The following is a 16,410-nucleotide window of genomic DNA, read 5'->3' as shown; positions in this document are numbered from 1 at the left end:
GAGAGCGGCGTAAAACAAAAAACCAACCATCTAACTGATTTAATTCCAATACTACTATTCCAATACAAGTATATGGGTTACACCATACTTGCTCACTGGAGGAGCCGAGTGTGTCTACAATACAATGTTGTAGGTCAAAGCGCCACAGAGACCAATACTCCTGTCAAGGAGCACAAATTAATAGAAAAACGATCAATAAACTGCGGCTGACAAAAAAACTGAAGATCTTACATCAATCTCATTAAAATCGGATCTAAGTTCTCGCTGTCGCTAAACAAAGATCTGAGGACATCACATTACGGGTCACGTCAGAACGACCTTTCGCGAACTTTGACCGACCACTGAAACGAGTAACAAGAAGTCGGTATCAGCAGGTGAGAAAGCAGCTTTCTCGAGCTTTACGGCACACGTTTCAACCTGGCGACTTCCATTTCAGACTACGCTTGAAAAATATGTTGACACTGTTAATTAAAAATTTGAAAACTGAACAAAGAACATTTCGGAATATCTAATATATGGTTGCGATTGTATGGCAGTGCTTCCCACGCACTGTGCAACGCCTCCTTCGTTCAAATGTGTATCCCACGGAAGAGAGAGATACTTTGACGAAATCAGTCGTACGGACCGTAACTGTCGTTCGGAATACCCCGTTTTAACGTTTTCGAGGTTGCATGATTCGAAAACACATTCCGACTTTCACTTTCATGATCTGGAAAGCGACGCTTTGATTGGTCGGATGAAAGGTCGTTCTGACGTGACCTTTAATGGGATGTTTAGCGATAGCGAGTACTAAGAACTGATTTTAATGAGATTGATCTTACATCAATAGCACAATATTCAATTTCACATGATACTTCTTTAGTCTATCAAAGATTTGAGTGAAAACAGAAAACGTCGGCTGTATTCGCATTTACTGCCTTTACTCGCTTCTAAAGAAGATGTATTGCCATTGGCCAACGTTATAAATATATAGACCCGCGATGAAATAAATGGGCTAAATTAGCACAACGAAACACTTTGTAGGCAATAGCATGATACAAACGACCATGTTACAACCTGTAAAGGTGATAAATATTCGTCGGAAAAAACATGCATGTTCACGAATTTATTATTGAAGATTGTACTTATTTTTAAAATAATCATTACAAGTATCCGCGTATACAATAACGACAAGTGCGCTCAGTGGCTGGTGACGTTGGCACAAAAATTCCAATATTCTCGAAAAGCAACAAAAGTGTCAATATCGCCGTCTTCATATATGAATTTCCGTATCTGAGGTCGGCAACCCGATCACGGCAGGCGGGATTCGGGGATCAACGTACTGTTTAGAGGTGAGTGAGTGAGTATGGTTTTTACGCCGCTTTTAGCAATATTCCAGCAATATCACGGCGGGGGACACCAGAAATGGACTGTTTAGAGGATATTCGTGACTCAGCAGTGTGGTAGGCGGGACGCAATTAAAACGTTATTTGGTAAGCAGAGTTTAAAATAAGTAATGGTGTAAGTAATCAAAGTTCCTTTATAATTTTATTTTTTCAGTACTTTTACTTCGCTCACTTGTCTCAATGCTTTTGAGATTTGTGTCAAGTAGTACTCGGGATTCAGGGGTGAGCATTGAGTCTCGGTGAAAAAGTGGATGTTTTTTTCGTGATTCAGGGAAGGGCGAGGTTGGCATCCTCTAATCTGTCGAGGAACAGATTGTTTCTGGTGATACCACGTTGAGTAACTTCGTATATTGTCGAAGGGCGGTCGGGTAGCCCAGTGGTTTAAGCGTTCGCTCGTCACGCCGAAGACCCGGGTTCGATTCCCGACATGGGTACAATGTGTGAAGCCCATTTCTGGTGTCCCCCGCCGTGATATTGCTGGAATATTGCTAAAAGTGGCGGAAAACCATACTCACTCACTCACTCACTCACGTATATTGTCGACGGGTATTACAAAGTCGGTTAGTGCGAAATATTGGTTAATACGAATATTAATCCTCATAATAACGAACATTTTTACACACTGGAAAAGCGTTTTTTCGTTTATATCGAACTGATTAAATGAAGTAAGCTGAAGTTATTTATTGGTATTTTGACATTTTTGAAAGAAAATATACACTTTAAAACTGGAATTTAACCATAAGATTCCAAACGTTAGAACTAGGCTGAAAACAGCCGCCGAAACGTAAGTTCCAAAATACAATAATAATACCCGTATGCAATTCATCACCATCGAATAACCATTTCTTGTTTGTTTGATTTTTAGCCCCCATGAAACATCGGTGTTTACTTTCTTGTGCCGGACAGTTTAGTTCAATCATTAGTGACTGTGGTGAAAATTTTTCAATTACTTGCATCTGACGTATGGAGAAGAAAACTGATTAAGTTCTCATATATACATCTCGTTTGTTGAGGTCTGCGTTCATCATTCATTGACAATTGTATTTTACAAAGAAATACAGCTGCTTTTTTGTAAATTTGTTTTATTTCAAACAAAGTATATCAAAGTAGAAGATAAATAAATAACAAATTTTAAAAAAATACCAATAATATCTTAATTTCATTATTATATATGAAGATCTATTGAGTAAGAAACATTCATTCAACAAAATGAATTCAATCCCTCTGAAAAAGAAATGACGTCTGTGGTCACACGAAAGGTAGTTCAGGGCTGCAATTCTGTGGTCAGGTGAGGTAAGAATGTCAGGTTAATAAACATGGAGGTTAATACTGGGATTTAAGCATTCGAGTGGGTAGCAGGGACGACACCACACCGTCAGTGAAGTCTTAGGCGTAGATACCTATAAACTTCGTCGAAGTTAAAAAAATATACATTGTAACTTTGGATATGAGAGTTAAATTTCAATAAATGTAAACATAAGCTCTCGATTATCTGCCGGGGGTTTCCATTGAGCGTAAAAGGAAAAATAGCGACGCAAATTGTTCCAGGTCAGGGCGTGTCAGCCTATGTATGTCGGAGGAAGGATGGAAGTGATGCGGAATTTAGACATCACTGGTTGGTGAAACCAAATAACGCTGGTAAGGTGCCGACAAAACAGGGATCATATTATCAGGGTAAATCTAAGATTCGAACCCCATGTATAGGATCTTCGTAACTCTGCGACGCTTTGCCTCTCTTGTCCCTCGATTGAAATAAATTCGTTTATCATTAAAAAAAATCGGTAGGCGGTAACAGTGGCACATAGATAAACACCTAATAAGGCAAAATACTAGGACTTGGACACAAGTTTGCAAAATGTATAATAAACACAATATAAATGTAGGACGAGCCTTGTACATCTGTCCATTTGCGGATCAGTTGACGTCAAAACATTTTCATGATCCTGAAAGAGCCACCTCTGAATGGATTGTTTGCTGCCTCCTGAACTGTTGTACAATATACTGAACTCTATACAGTGAAACCTCGTTAACTCGAACTTCATTAACTTGATATACAAGACGATGAAAGTTTTGAGTCCTGACGAGCTGATGAAATTTATGACTACTTTGAAAATGTGGAGCAGACTGAGGATGATGGGGTGTTAGCTGCCTTTGCTCATTTCCTCGTTGATCCAGTCAAGATATTCTTGTTCCGCTGTCAAAGTCAGCCGCCATTTTGGTTTGAGAACGAAGCGACCTCAGCCAGCGATAGTTTCGCTTGGAAGCGGCTGAAAGTTAGCGCACTTTTTGTAAGGCGAATCGCTGTACATGGCTTGCAAGCGATCGGCGCTTTGCAACGCACCCCTAATCTCTAACTTTATGGTTCAGAGTCCAGACGTTTTAACTCCACGGAACTGGTGGAATAGCTGCTAAGGCACAATTCAAAGTTTTATTACAGCAACGGAAACATCCATGTATCAAATCCTCCCCATGGTTTGAGTCAAGGTCCGGTCCTCATCACTGGAATAGTCCTCTTCCACCCACGAAATAGTGTCCGAGTTCTTCACTATCGCCCTCAGCATGCTCTCAATGCGCTTGTTCTGCAGGTGCATGTCATGCACAACGTTCACGACCTTTCGGATGGCCTTGACCTCTTTCTGTATCTTAATCTGGGTGTTTCTGATCTCTGGTATATCCTTCTGTGAACAAAAGAAGTAAAAACTCATGAAACATGAAGCCAAACGTATAACGAAATATTGGGCCTTATATCCTATCACACCCAAAGTGATTTGTTCATGGCAATATACTAGTATATCGGTTAAGGTAATGCTTTACTGGCCCAAATATAATTCTTCTTACATCAGAGCATAACAAATATTATACACAACTTTACAAATAAAGAGGAGTAAACGACTACAAATACACATTTAAAACTTAGATGTAACATGGAACATAAGCATTTCTCTCTCTCTACAAATATTACCAGAACAATATCCTCATCTTCGCCCGCGTCCGTCGTCCACCAGTTGGTGAAGGCGGCGATCACGTGGCGCAGAGGATATTTCGACTCCAGGTTGGGCTTGATGATCTTTGTCGGGCGGAAGAACCTTTGTCTGAACAAGTCGGGGAGGATTTTCTCCACATCCAGTGTCAACTCCACCTTGAACAACACGGGGAGATGAGTTAGTGCATGTTACATTCCGTCTGAATCACAATTAAATCAAATTCATTATTTCGCACAGTTATGTGTGTTGTTAAAAAGAAACTCTCTTCCCAGTATTTTAGTATATTCATTAGTTGGAATATACTTTTAATAACTCCCGTTGGTTTGATTTCATGCCAACAATTTGCATTTGTCAGTAACATTGTAAGTCATTTCCACCCAATAAGTTTTTAACGTTTTGTGGATAATCCATATTTTACCATAGAATGATACAATAACGAGAGATGTGTTCTTTTTCCTTGCCATAATTTGAATTTTTACAAAATGAATTTCCCGCACATAAACGATGGTAAATCTAAAAATATCGACCAATCAGATAGCTGATTTCCGACACGCCCCCCATTCTGCGAGGGTCTGATGTCGGCCGTTTGTGCCCAGTTGGTTTCAAAGTGGCGAGTCGACCGATATTATTTCATAGCAATAACGCATAGGCACGTATTATGTATTGGGATGGATAAAATAATCACCCTAGACAAGGTAGATATGAAGTGCATGATTAGCCATTAGCCTTAAGAAACAGCGATACAAAGAGAACGGTGCTGTACGGTGCCCACTTTAGGTAAAGTGAAATGGGGTAATGCATTTTATAATAATCGTGATATTAATTTCATCGGGAAATATTAAAACAACGTCACAAATGCCGTCATTTTTATGACAAATATTCAAATGAGCACGAGAAGTCTATTTTTATGTCCGCCATTTCTTAGTTCAGATAGAAGACTACAAAAGGACAAAAAATACAAAACATAAAAGTTGTCTAGGGATCACATGTTCATTGTGGTCTACTCAAAATAAATTTAGCTATTCCCTTAAAGGCAGTCATCGGCCCGTGAAGATTCGGGGTAGAATAGGTCTTCAGCAACCCATGCTTGCCGTAAAAAGCCACTATGCTTGTTGTAAGAGGCGACTATCGGGGATCGGGTGGTCAGGCTCATGATGTCAATCAATTTCTGAATCCACGTGTGTATTTTGTGAGTCATACCATTCATTAAGCAAGGTCGTATTTCTGTAACGCATGTTGTGTTGTCCAGTTTATATTTGCAAAATCACATTTATCACTGACTTTAGAAGAAGAAATAGAAGAAGAAAAGTCATCATCCATATCCCCAGTCATCCCTGCTGTTAATTGTAAATGTTTGATTTCTGATAGGCACCAGTCCTAACTATTCTGATACATTTACCTAACGTTCATGGAGAAACACTGAACAGTTTGGCACCAGAAAAAGACCACCCTTGTTGCCTTGGAAAAAGCAACTGATGCTATATTTTTTAAATCCCAAACATCAAAGGCACCAGTTCAGCACTTGCATGTTGTGTATCATGAAGGTATATCTAACGGTTTACTAGTTGCGCTCTTGAAACGAAACCTATCTTCATTTGTGCAAACACAAATTTAAAACATGGGCCATAACTCTGCAAAAATATTTAATGTCATCTGCAATGGCTTCCCAGAGAGAACCTGAACAAGCAAGGGTCATAACTCTATATATAACACTATATATTTTCGCTCAAAAAATAATATATTATCAACATTTAATATAATATAAAAATCCGATATACAAGGAATTTCAAATCCTGCATATATACTGTTCAAAAGAAGTTAAAGAACTCCCACAACAGGGGTTGCTATACCCACCAGGCATGACAGATTAACTCATTCACATGAAAACATCGGGAGTTCTTTAACTTCTTTTGAGTAGTATATCTCCCGTGAAGCTAAAAATAACACGGTGACGTAATTAAGTCTCATTCTTGGGTTAAGCAGCCTTTGGAATGAGCCATCTACAGCAACCTTTAATTACAACTCCATCAGACTTCGTCGATGACGTGTTCACCTACCTGCATTGCCATTCGTTTAAGCGCTGCCTGGCGGAGGATGCCTTTGATGTCATCCACGGCCAAACCGACCTAGAACACAAGTTTCAGAAATAAGTAGAAAAGGGAGGGGTAATTTAAGGTTATTTACACTAGTGCCTGGGCAACTCTGTATTTGTTTTGTTAGCAGCATTAATGCAGGTTAATCCTGTGGCGATTTCTCGTTTAATGAACAGTGAATGATCGAGTATGGTTTTAGCAATATTCCAGCTATACGGCGGGGTACACCAGAAATAGGCTTCACACTTTGCACCCACGTCGGAAATCGAACCCGGTCTTCAGGGTGACGATCGAACGCTTTAACCACTAGGCTACCCGACCGCCCGTTTAATGAACAGGAAAACAACCTTTCAATTTGGTTATAACTTGAGCTCCGATCAGTGCCGCCTGAGTACGACCTGTGCCACAAAACGATGTCATATCACGGCATTGACTAAAGTAACTCCAATATACGAGTGAGTGAGTTAGTAAGTTTAAAGTAACTCCAATACTCGAGTGAGTAAGTTCTGAGCAGTATTGCAGTTATCTCACGGCATGTCAGCTTAATGTTGGAGGAAAGCCCAAAGTCATGCAGATCTCAGTGGTTTAGTCATCACATCCGCTTTTACCGATTCTATGCCAACTTTTATAGATAAACCTACTGCACGTTTAAAGATTCCAATACAAAATCGAAACAGGCAGTATTCGAAATTCGAAACCATATGCTGACCTCAGTTTTTGTACGTTTTCGAAGCTCCAAAATTGGAAATACGCAAGTGCTTTGTCTTCAAAGTCATAACTTCAACAGCTTACCAGTAGATTCATCAGCACAATGGAAGACAGCACTACGAAGCCGACGAACAGTATTGAGGTGGCTGCAGGGTAATATAGTCCATCTACTGACGCCGTAGACAGAACGCCGGCATTGAAGATGTCGTTGAAGTCGTATTCACCGATGATCATCACGAACGTCTTCATCAGCGAGCTCCCTATGTCTCGAAACGGGATCTGACAACAGAGGAATTGCAATTGCAAAACCTAAATCCTCTACTATCCAATATCCATTCAATAGAGTTGAGATATAGCATGCTGGATAATAAAAGATTACATTGCCCCCATGATTCGTGAGAAAATATATAAGATCGTCTTTGGTTTTATCTCTCGACTATGAAACAATGTTGTGGTTTTGAACTAAAAAATGCATCAAAGATATTCATTGATAACCTACGAGGCGTTGATTAAAAGGATGCAAACCTACCTGGTTCCTCAGAAGTACAACGAAGGCAATGGCGAAGGCCAGGATGAGCACGAAGAAGACTGTGATTGCCTTGAGGAACGTGACGAGGATGTCTCTGAACATGACAACGTAGATCCCGAGGGAGCTGAACCCCTGGACGAAGAACATCAGGTCCGTCCAGCTGAGAAACACGGCCAGGGCCGCCAGGGACCACTGCCAGTCCTGTAATAAAGCGTCCGTGAGTTGAGTTTAAAACCGCCTATTGCAGTATTATATCATGGCGAGTCAGCTTGATGTGGGAGGAAACCCAGAAGTGATGCAGGTCTTAAACCTAGGAACATAATGAGGGCGAACCGGGATTCTTCACGCCGATTACAGGTTTGTGGCGCACATAAGGTACGCAACTCTACACAGCGACTTGTGGCACCTTAGATGACATGGCTGATTGTGTGTCATCCTAACCCGATGGCCTGAGATTCGATTCGTTGATTAAATGGAGTATAACTGACTGTGCCATAAAACAACAACAAAATCAATAACATGGTGTCTTGGGATGGTACCTTGGACTCAAACGCTGGTTCAACATATTCTGGTACATTTCGGCAAAGCGAGTTGCTGCGCCTTTGACCAGTAAGTTACACATGTACTTCTCAACCCCCCCCCCCCCCCCCCCCCCCAACAACTGTGTGACAGGGACTCATTCCACAAAGCGATATTCAAGTCAATCTCATTAAAATCAGATCTTAGTTCTCGCTGCCGCTAAACAAAGATCTGAGGACATCCCATTAGGGGTCACGTCAGAACGACCTTTCATCCGACCAATCAAAGCGTCGCTTACCAGTTCCTGAAAGTGACAGTCGGATTGTGACTTCTAATCATGCAACCTCAAAAACGTTAAAACGGAGTATTTCGAACGATAGTTACGAGCTTAACGACTGAATCTATACAATCTAGACCATATATTAGCCATTCGAGAATGTTTGTTTGTTCAGGTTTCAAATTTTTAAGCGAGAATTTGTCAAAATATATTTCGAAGCGTAGTCGCCAATTTGAACTTAGTGCCGTAAAGCACGAGAAAGCTGCCTCCTGATTGGCTAATGTCGATTTCTTGTCAGTAATCCCATTGGTCGGTCAGAGTTCGAGAATGGTCGGTCTGACGTGACCCGTAATGGGATGTGCTCAGATCTTTGTTTAGCGGTAGCGAGAACTAAGATCTGATTTTGATGAGATTGTTTTCAAGTCTTCCACATGTATATTCTTAACCTATGGACACCCAGTGAAATGAGTTCGCCTGTACCCGATTGCGCAACATGGACAAATGGACCAAAGCAATTTGTACACAGGATTTCTGAAGGGGTTGACCAGTGACCGTGACTTACTAATCTGTACCCGGTGATGGTCTGGCAGTGGTTGAAGTCGACGAGGACGAGGATGGTGAAGATGTATGCTATCCACTCCGTTACGTTGTTGACAGAAAAGTACGACAGTTTGCTCTGATACATCTGGAACAACTGAAAGCAGGAAATGGCTCTTTGCAAACCTTGATGGGCGTTATGACGAATAAGCAAACATTGTGGGCTCTATCAAGTGAGTTATATCTCCATTCCAGTTTGATAAATACACAGGACCCATTCGCAGCCAGATCGTCGTTTCGTAAGTCACGTGACCACCTTCATCGCTCTAGTCTCTAACAGCCCCGTGATCCGGGTTAGAATGGTCTGCATCAACCCATGCTTGTCATAAATAGCGACCACTTGTCAAAAAGAGGCGATTAACGGGATCGTGCGGTCAGGCTCACTGTGGTTGATGCATGTTATCTTAATTGCGTAGATCGATGATCATGATGTCAACCACTGGATTGTCTGGTCCAGATTCCAATATTTACAGATTGCCATCTTATAGCTGGAATATTGCAGAGTTCCACGTTAAACTAGCACAGAGATTTGGGCGGCTAATTTTGAGCGTCGTACCATCAAAATGAAGCTATGATATAGGTCCATACTATATATCAAAATAGAATGGAGATAATACCCTGGCTTATCGAGTACCATTCTCCCCATTGCTTTAAATCATCTTTATTATCTGGGTTTTAAAGATATTGGTTTCAGTCGGTATTTGCAAAAACGTCTCATCCCGCACATACCTCATTGAAGATGCAAACTATGACGAGGAATATGACAACATATTTCTGGTTGTTGGTGTTCACGGGTTGATGGTAGTCGCTGCTGATTGCATCACATGAACCCCCCTTGATGGCGTCCGCAAGGGCAGTGGGGCTGAAACAAAATCATACACTGTTGAAAGCAATATATGTACTCGTAACGCATCTAGATTTGTGGTGTGCGAGCTAGTGTGTGGGTTGGGTTTAACGCCGCCTTTAACAGTATTCCAGTTATATCGCGGCGTGTCAGCTTGATGTGGGAGGAAAGTCCGAAGTAATGCAGGTCTCAGACGTTTACCACTTCGGTGAAACCAACGAGCATGGGTATGGTGCTGACAAACCTAGAAACTGTGAGTGAGTTTGGTTTAATGCCTCTTTTAACAGTATTCCAGTTATATCACAGTGTGTCAGCTTAATGTGGGATGCAGGTCTTAGACATTTACCACTTCGGTGAAACCCACGAGCACTGGGATGATGTAGAAACAGTATTTGAACCCACGATCGTAGACGACGGCTGGGTCACCTGTGTTCCCTTATGGTGTGTGACATCCTCCTGAGTCAGAGGTGTTAACTGACTGTAAAAGTCAGTTTTCACCCTTGTCGAACTAGGCTGCAGTAGCTATTACGAGTTATGTCCTTTCTATGTCCCTCCTACTGACCAAACAGATTCCACCACTCAAATCACTTGAATTTGCTTCAAACTTAATGGCGGCGCCAAATCAAGACGATCTGATCGATAATCAAGATCTTTACTATATCAAAACAGATAACTTTGATCCAGAGGATCAACACGGCGCAAAGACATTTAATATACCTACCTAATAATGCAAGTACCTATATTGTCATAAAGCGCACGTGTAAGCCAGAAGTAAAGTTATTAGTATGCAAATATTGTTAAAATTGAAACCCACAACGTTGTGAGTGCGTTGGTTATTTTTAACCATGAACCATACTTCTCTTGAGAGTTACCTCCCCAATGGCAATATGTTTACTACTCTAACCTGAGACGTCAATTATTGTCCAAAAGAGCTAATATCTCGCTACACGGAAACTGGCTCAACGTTTCCAGCATTGCGACATGCTATTCCCTACTTTCGACAGGCAGGCTCGCTAATTGGGACAGAGCCAGACTGGTGACCCTGCCCTTCGCCTCTAAGCGGCTGCAGACGAGGAGCGCAAGCGCTCTAGAGCACTGTAAACTAGTCTAGGGCAGGACGTGCGTCCCTGTGATGATTGTTGTCGAATAACATAAACATGTTAAGTGCAATAATTTACGGTTAGGAATGTTTTACAAGTACTTTTCATTAATACTATAATTGTTTATGTTTTTCGCATGTAGGCATATCATTATACACATGTGAGACAAAGAAAAACTTTCCAACGATTACTCATCCAAATGGCCCATGCCCCCATGTAATTTTCTCCAACCCAAAACAAATATGTGCAACAAAATAGGTCTTAAAAACATTAAACTGGGCATTAAAAACGTGAAAATATTAGGAAAATATCTGTCGACGTCCATTTAACGATAAACATGCTCCGCAAATCCTGCAATCGACTGAAATCTGCACGGCAGTCGCCATGTTGTTTATGAACTATGACGCGTTTTTGATTGGACTATGCATAGACTCGTTAGTCCAGCCAAAATGTAACTCAATAATTGCAGCCTAGTTCGGTTAGGGTGGAAACTAGTGCTCGAAGACACATTTACATTAACTGCACGTCTGGACACTAAAGCCCCCCTTACACAAGGCCCCGACCTTTGAGACACCTTTGAGCGATCAAAAACTAGGCCAGGACGCTCAATGGTCGCCTGAACCCAGAAAATCATGTATCTTTGTAACAGCTCCAGCAGTTGTTCAGCAGTAACTGCTGGAGTTGTTCGGCGTCTGCAACCACAGTGAAACACTGCAGGTACAAATCCTCTATTTACAGGCAGACTGTGGAGGGATTATAGGTGGCTCAAAGGAGGCAGAAAAGAGGCAGAAGCATTCCCATGGTGTCTCAAAGGTTGCAGTGGTCGCCGAATGAAGGCACAGCGGTCGCCACAGTCATCGTTCAATGCACGCTGTTGGTCGCCCAAAGGAGGCACACGGGAGGCAGAAGCATCGCCCAGATTGACGGGAAAAAATTGCAACAGAACGCATCTTTTACCTGGCGACCATTCAGCAACAACGGCAATGCGTGTGCCTCCCTTCTACCTCCTTCGAGCCACCTTTGAGCAACCAACCTCTTCGGCGACCTTTGTGCGACTGTTTTGAACATGTTCAAAACTTCACGGCGACCATGGCGTCCATGGCGATGTCTGAACCTCCCGTGTACCACCTTGGAACGACCTAGGCAGCCTTTCTGCCTCCTTTGAGCCTCCAACGACGATCTGGTAAATTTTATGGTCGCACACAGGAGACATAAAGATCGCCATCCTGTGTAAAGGCCCCATAAGTGGGTATTGACATATGCAGCAATCAACAGTGGACATGTGTCCAATGTAAAGACACTACTCGGAAAACGACACCAGATTCATTAATCAAATTAATTGTAAAATGTGTTTATAGCATTGTCTCGAAACGAATGATAAACGAATAACTAAACTTAGGACCAACTCACTATTGGTGTGGCGGCGTCGTGTTGAGGGTGAACATGGTGAGGAAGATGATGAACATGAGATGGAGGAAGAAAGAATACAGATGGAACCACGCCCCGAACGACCACCACTTGTGTGAAATTAGTGACGTCACAAGTGGATGGGCAAGCAGCTGCTCTTGGTGGGCGGATACCTGTAAGTTCAAAGGCAATAAGGTCAAAGGTCATATGCAGGTTTGACGTACACATATATCATATTTAATTTGAAATTGAAGTCAAAAATTGATTTTGTGGACCATTTGTATAAGGCTGTCACGACGAGGCTGAAAGAGTCTCAGTGTCCCATAATATGTCCTGAAGATCCAATGTATACTAAATACAAACTGGACCCTTGCAACACCTGCTCTGGTTTGTAGGTACTGGTTGCCTCCGGAATTTCAAAATTCTTGCATTGACCTACACATGCGACAAAGAATCCGCCCTAGGCCATCTGAGCGAACATGTGCCAAACTACACGCAGTCTAGATTTCTCGATTCTGAACATCAACTGCTAGTTCAAGAACCCGCCTAAAGACTTTCGGTCATGGATGCACACTGGGCTTCGTCACTATCGAACACATTACCATCAGAACTCAAACTGTCATCGCTCTCATCGACCATTGTCGTATATTTAAAAACGCATCACCTGACAATCAATACTTTACCATTATAAAAAGGGGGTGGTTTTCTTTGATGGTCTTGGACCTGTGAGAGTAAGGCCTCAATTTCCCAAAACGCCTGTAAGAAATCTTCGACTCTGAAAACAAAGTTATAACAATCACAGAACTAAAAAGTCTCCTCCTTTGGGTTTTGCATGCATTTTATTACGGGCATGAATGAATGGGACTGGCGGATGAAGGGGGAGGAGGTTGCAGGGCGGGGCACCCCTCTTACTTCAGACACATTTCGTGTCAACGTGTCCACTTATCACCACCACCACCAGCAGCCTTTACAAAATACTGAATCCGCCGATGAATGGGTGTTCGTGTTTAACGACTTATTAATAATCTTTACCACATAAACCAGCTGTTAACAGCGTGATCAACGATCCACAATTGGACCGTCATAGGCCGTTGATCAACACAAACTTAGAGGCTACAAACGGTGTACCTCTCTGTATGTTCACCTGTATCCAGCAGAGCTCCAGATAAGCTGCGTATCTGCGTAAAATACGCATAAAAAATGCAGAAATACGCAGTAAAAAAAATCCAAGCGTATCAAATACGCAACGAACATTACAGATTCGCGACAAAAATAAAACTTGTGCGTATCATCAAAAGTAACCCTGCGTATTCGATTAGCAAATCAGCAACTTATTTTGAAATTATAAACGGACATTCCGTCAACCTTGCCCAACTCCACGATGACAGTTACATCATGATCATTTGCCATCACACTTTCTTGTGGAAGTATCGTGGTATTTTTGAGTCCTATAAAGCTCTCGAACCCACACGACACCAGTTTGCAGGGACTAGATGAATAGTGTTTTTAAATATTTAACTTAAATACCCACATGTGTAAAAACTAGTGGGTAACAGAAATTTGAATACCCAGTTAGAATTATTGATACCCAATGATTTTTAAATGCATGGGTAAAATACCAACAACACCAAAAGCTTATCTGGAGCGCTGTAATCAATAACTGTAAAGCATTTACAAAGTACCAGTTTGCGATGTTCCGCCTTCATTAGACGGAGGCTGGGCCCACTCAGCGTAAAGGTCATCGATGAATTCAAAGTTGTAATGTTGCTCAAAGTTTTCATCAGTAGGGTCCTGTTCCTCCCCTGCCGTGATGCACCGGTCAAACACCTCCTTCGCCACATCTGCAAATACAGTCACATTCATCTTTAATGGTCTCAGAAACTGGGTGGAGGCACTGGCGGTCCAGTCGTCTAAGGCACTGCAATTCGCAGTTCAGAGTTGCGTCCCTTGGGTACGCCAAAAACCTATGATCATGGGTTCGAAGCCTGGTTCACTCCGATTATGTTTCTAGGTTTGTCAGTGCTCGTGTGCTCGTGGGTTTCATCAAAGTGGTGAAGTCTGATATCTGCATCACGTCCAACTGAATCCCAACATTGCTGATACCCCGTGATAAAACTCGAATACTGATAAATGCGGCGTTTCTCACTTACTCACTGGGATACAAATGAGTGAAGTTTAAAGCTGCTTTGAACAGTATTTCAGAAACACCACGGCATGTCCGTTGAATGTGAGAAAAAAGCCTGAGGTGATGCAGTTCATGCATACCGCTCAGGTGTAAACCCACGATCATGATCGGGGAAACCTAGAAATTAAAATTATATTAAAATACAAATGCATTTTAAAAACACATTTATGTCCAAATAATAATATTACAATAAATAAGGCAAAAATAAAAGTAGATTCGACTTGACAATATAATGTCCTCAACAACAAACACAATTACATATTTTAGATATTTTGAACGTCTGAGGGGTATCCGACGATACCAAAGCTAGACGAAGTCATGCGGTCTGTACTGCAGATAAAGGACGAAAAGCAGTAATTCATAGGGATTTATATACCTGGCGTCATACTATTGTGGGCCAACCTATTGTTATCTAGTGGGGTTAAATCTCATATTGGGGGATGTTACACTATTTCTAGGATGTACTGCCAAAAATACGGCACTTCCTTTCAGGAAAAAAATTAAAATATTTCGAAGGAATGACCGAAAAATTTCACCCCAGGCCCTCCTCCCCATGGATTTGAAAAGGTCGGTGACCTTGTTATACCTGAAAGTAGAGTTTTACTACCTGGCATCTTCTTGATGAGCCGACGTAAAGGTGTGTCGATTGTGACGTTACCTCTCTTCTTCCGGATATGAGCGTGACGTAACGCATCCGTCCATTTATTGGATTGGATGATCTGACGAGCAATGTCACTGAAGTGAAACATTTCTACTCAATTAATTTCCACCATTGACATTATCATTGTACTTGGTTCAACTCGGAAACAAAAACGATTTGTTTCAACATAAAATCAATATTCCAACAGAATTTCAAAAACAAAAAAATCCATAGAATCGATTTCATGAAGCTTTTTTCACGATATCATTTCATTTGGTAGCAAGGCAATAGGTTTATATCCTCAGTTAAAGGTAAACTGCAGTTATATCCAAAATTAAAACAGAATTTACATCTGTATAAAATAAACATAGACTGGAAATTGTTATCAGGTCGTGGAGCATCGTCTCTCTGTAACGATTAATACTATACTACTCAACATTTGCTAAGGTTCACACCTGTGACTAAATATGACTACTTTGGTCCATATTGTTGAGTAGTATATGTTCTAACTCCAGCGAACCGATAAAATGACGGTACCTTTTGTTGTTCTCAATAGCAAGGTCAAGGCAGTTCATGCCGTTCATGTCGCGCTTGGTGACGCTGGCGTTCCACTTCAGCAACAACTGTACGACTTCACGGTGTCCACTAGAACAGGCCAGGTGCAGGGGGGTTGTCTGGGGTTGGGGGAGAGAATTCCATTAGTGACTACATTTCTGGTAATGACATGATCACTTGGAACGTGTATCATTTGTATGCCCCGGTTTCTTACGTGTCACTGGATTTCCTGCCCACCGCTTGATTGTCTGGCTTGTTTACAGGCCGCCGTTGCATGTGCATGTGCACTGCTTGGCGGCGTCAGGCAACAAACACTTACTTTTTTACGCAAATTGTGTGGCGGTAGGACAGGGCATGCTTAAAACAGAGATTGCTTATTCTCTGGTGTGGACGTTTTATATTTACATTCACAAAGGGGACAAAGATCGCTGTAGAGAGTTGCGTCCCTTGCGTCAGAAACCTTTTATCGTTGGAACGAATATTTCATGGTTTGTCAGCACCATCTCGTTGGTTTCACCGAAGTGGTAAACGTCTAAGGCCTGCGTTGCTTTGGGCTTTCTTCACACATTAAGCTGAAAGGCCGTGAT

At 41.7% G+C, this 16,410-nt stretch overlaps 1 protein-coding gene across 1 annotated transcript in view; it reads right to left on the bottom strand.

The window, feature by feature from the left end:
- Positions 1-2,620: 2,620 nt before the first annotated feature.
- LOC139462029 (transient receptor potential cation channel subfamily A member 1 homolog) overlaps positions 2,621-16,410 on the bottom strand; it is a 33,524-nt gene continuing 19,734 nt past the window's right edge. Inside the window, exons 14-25 of the mRNA XM_071243528.1 lie at positions 15,806-15,942; positions 15,236-15,363; positions 14,126-14,284; positions 13,127-13,218; positions 12,447-12,616; positions 9,822-9,954; positions 9,058-9,189; positions 7,700-7,900; positions 7,255-7,449; positions 6,427-6,495; positions 4,348-4,524; positions 2,621-4,063 (exon numbers count right to left, since the gene is read on the bottom strand). Coding sequence (XP_071099629.1) covers positions 3,842-4,063; positions 4,348-4,524; positions 6,427-6,495; positions 7,255-7,449; positions 7,700-7,900; positions 9,058-9,189; positions 9,822-9,954; positions 12,447-12,616; positions 13,127-13,218; positions 14,126-14,284; positions 15,236-15,363; positions 15,806-15,942 — 1,815 coding nt within the window. The 3' untranslated portion in view covers positions 2,621-3,841. The remainder of the gene's footprint in view (positions 4,064-4,347; positions 4,525-6,426; positions 6,496-7,254; positions 7,450-7,699; positions 7,901-9,057; positions 9,190-9,821; positions 9,955-12,446; positions 12,617-13,126; positions 13,219-14,125; positions 14,285-15,235; positions 15,364-15,805; positions 15,943-16,410) is intronic.

The sequence above is a fragment of the Haliotis cracherodii genome, unplaced genomic scaffold (genome assembly GCF_022045235.1).
Source record: "Haliotis cracherodii isolate W230 unplaced genomic scaffold, xgHalCrac1.p SCAF_15, whole genome shotgun sequence".
Taxonomy (NCBI): Eukaryota; Metazoa; Mollusca; class Gastropoda; order Lepetellida; family Haliotidae; genus Haliotis; species Haliotis cracherodii.
This window is presented reverse-complemented; position numbering and strand designations above follow the sequence as displayed.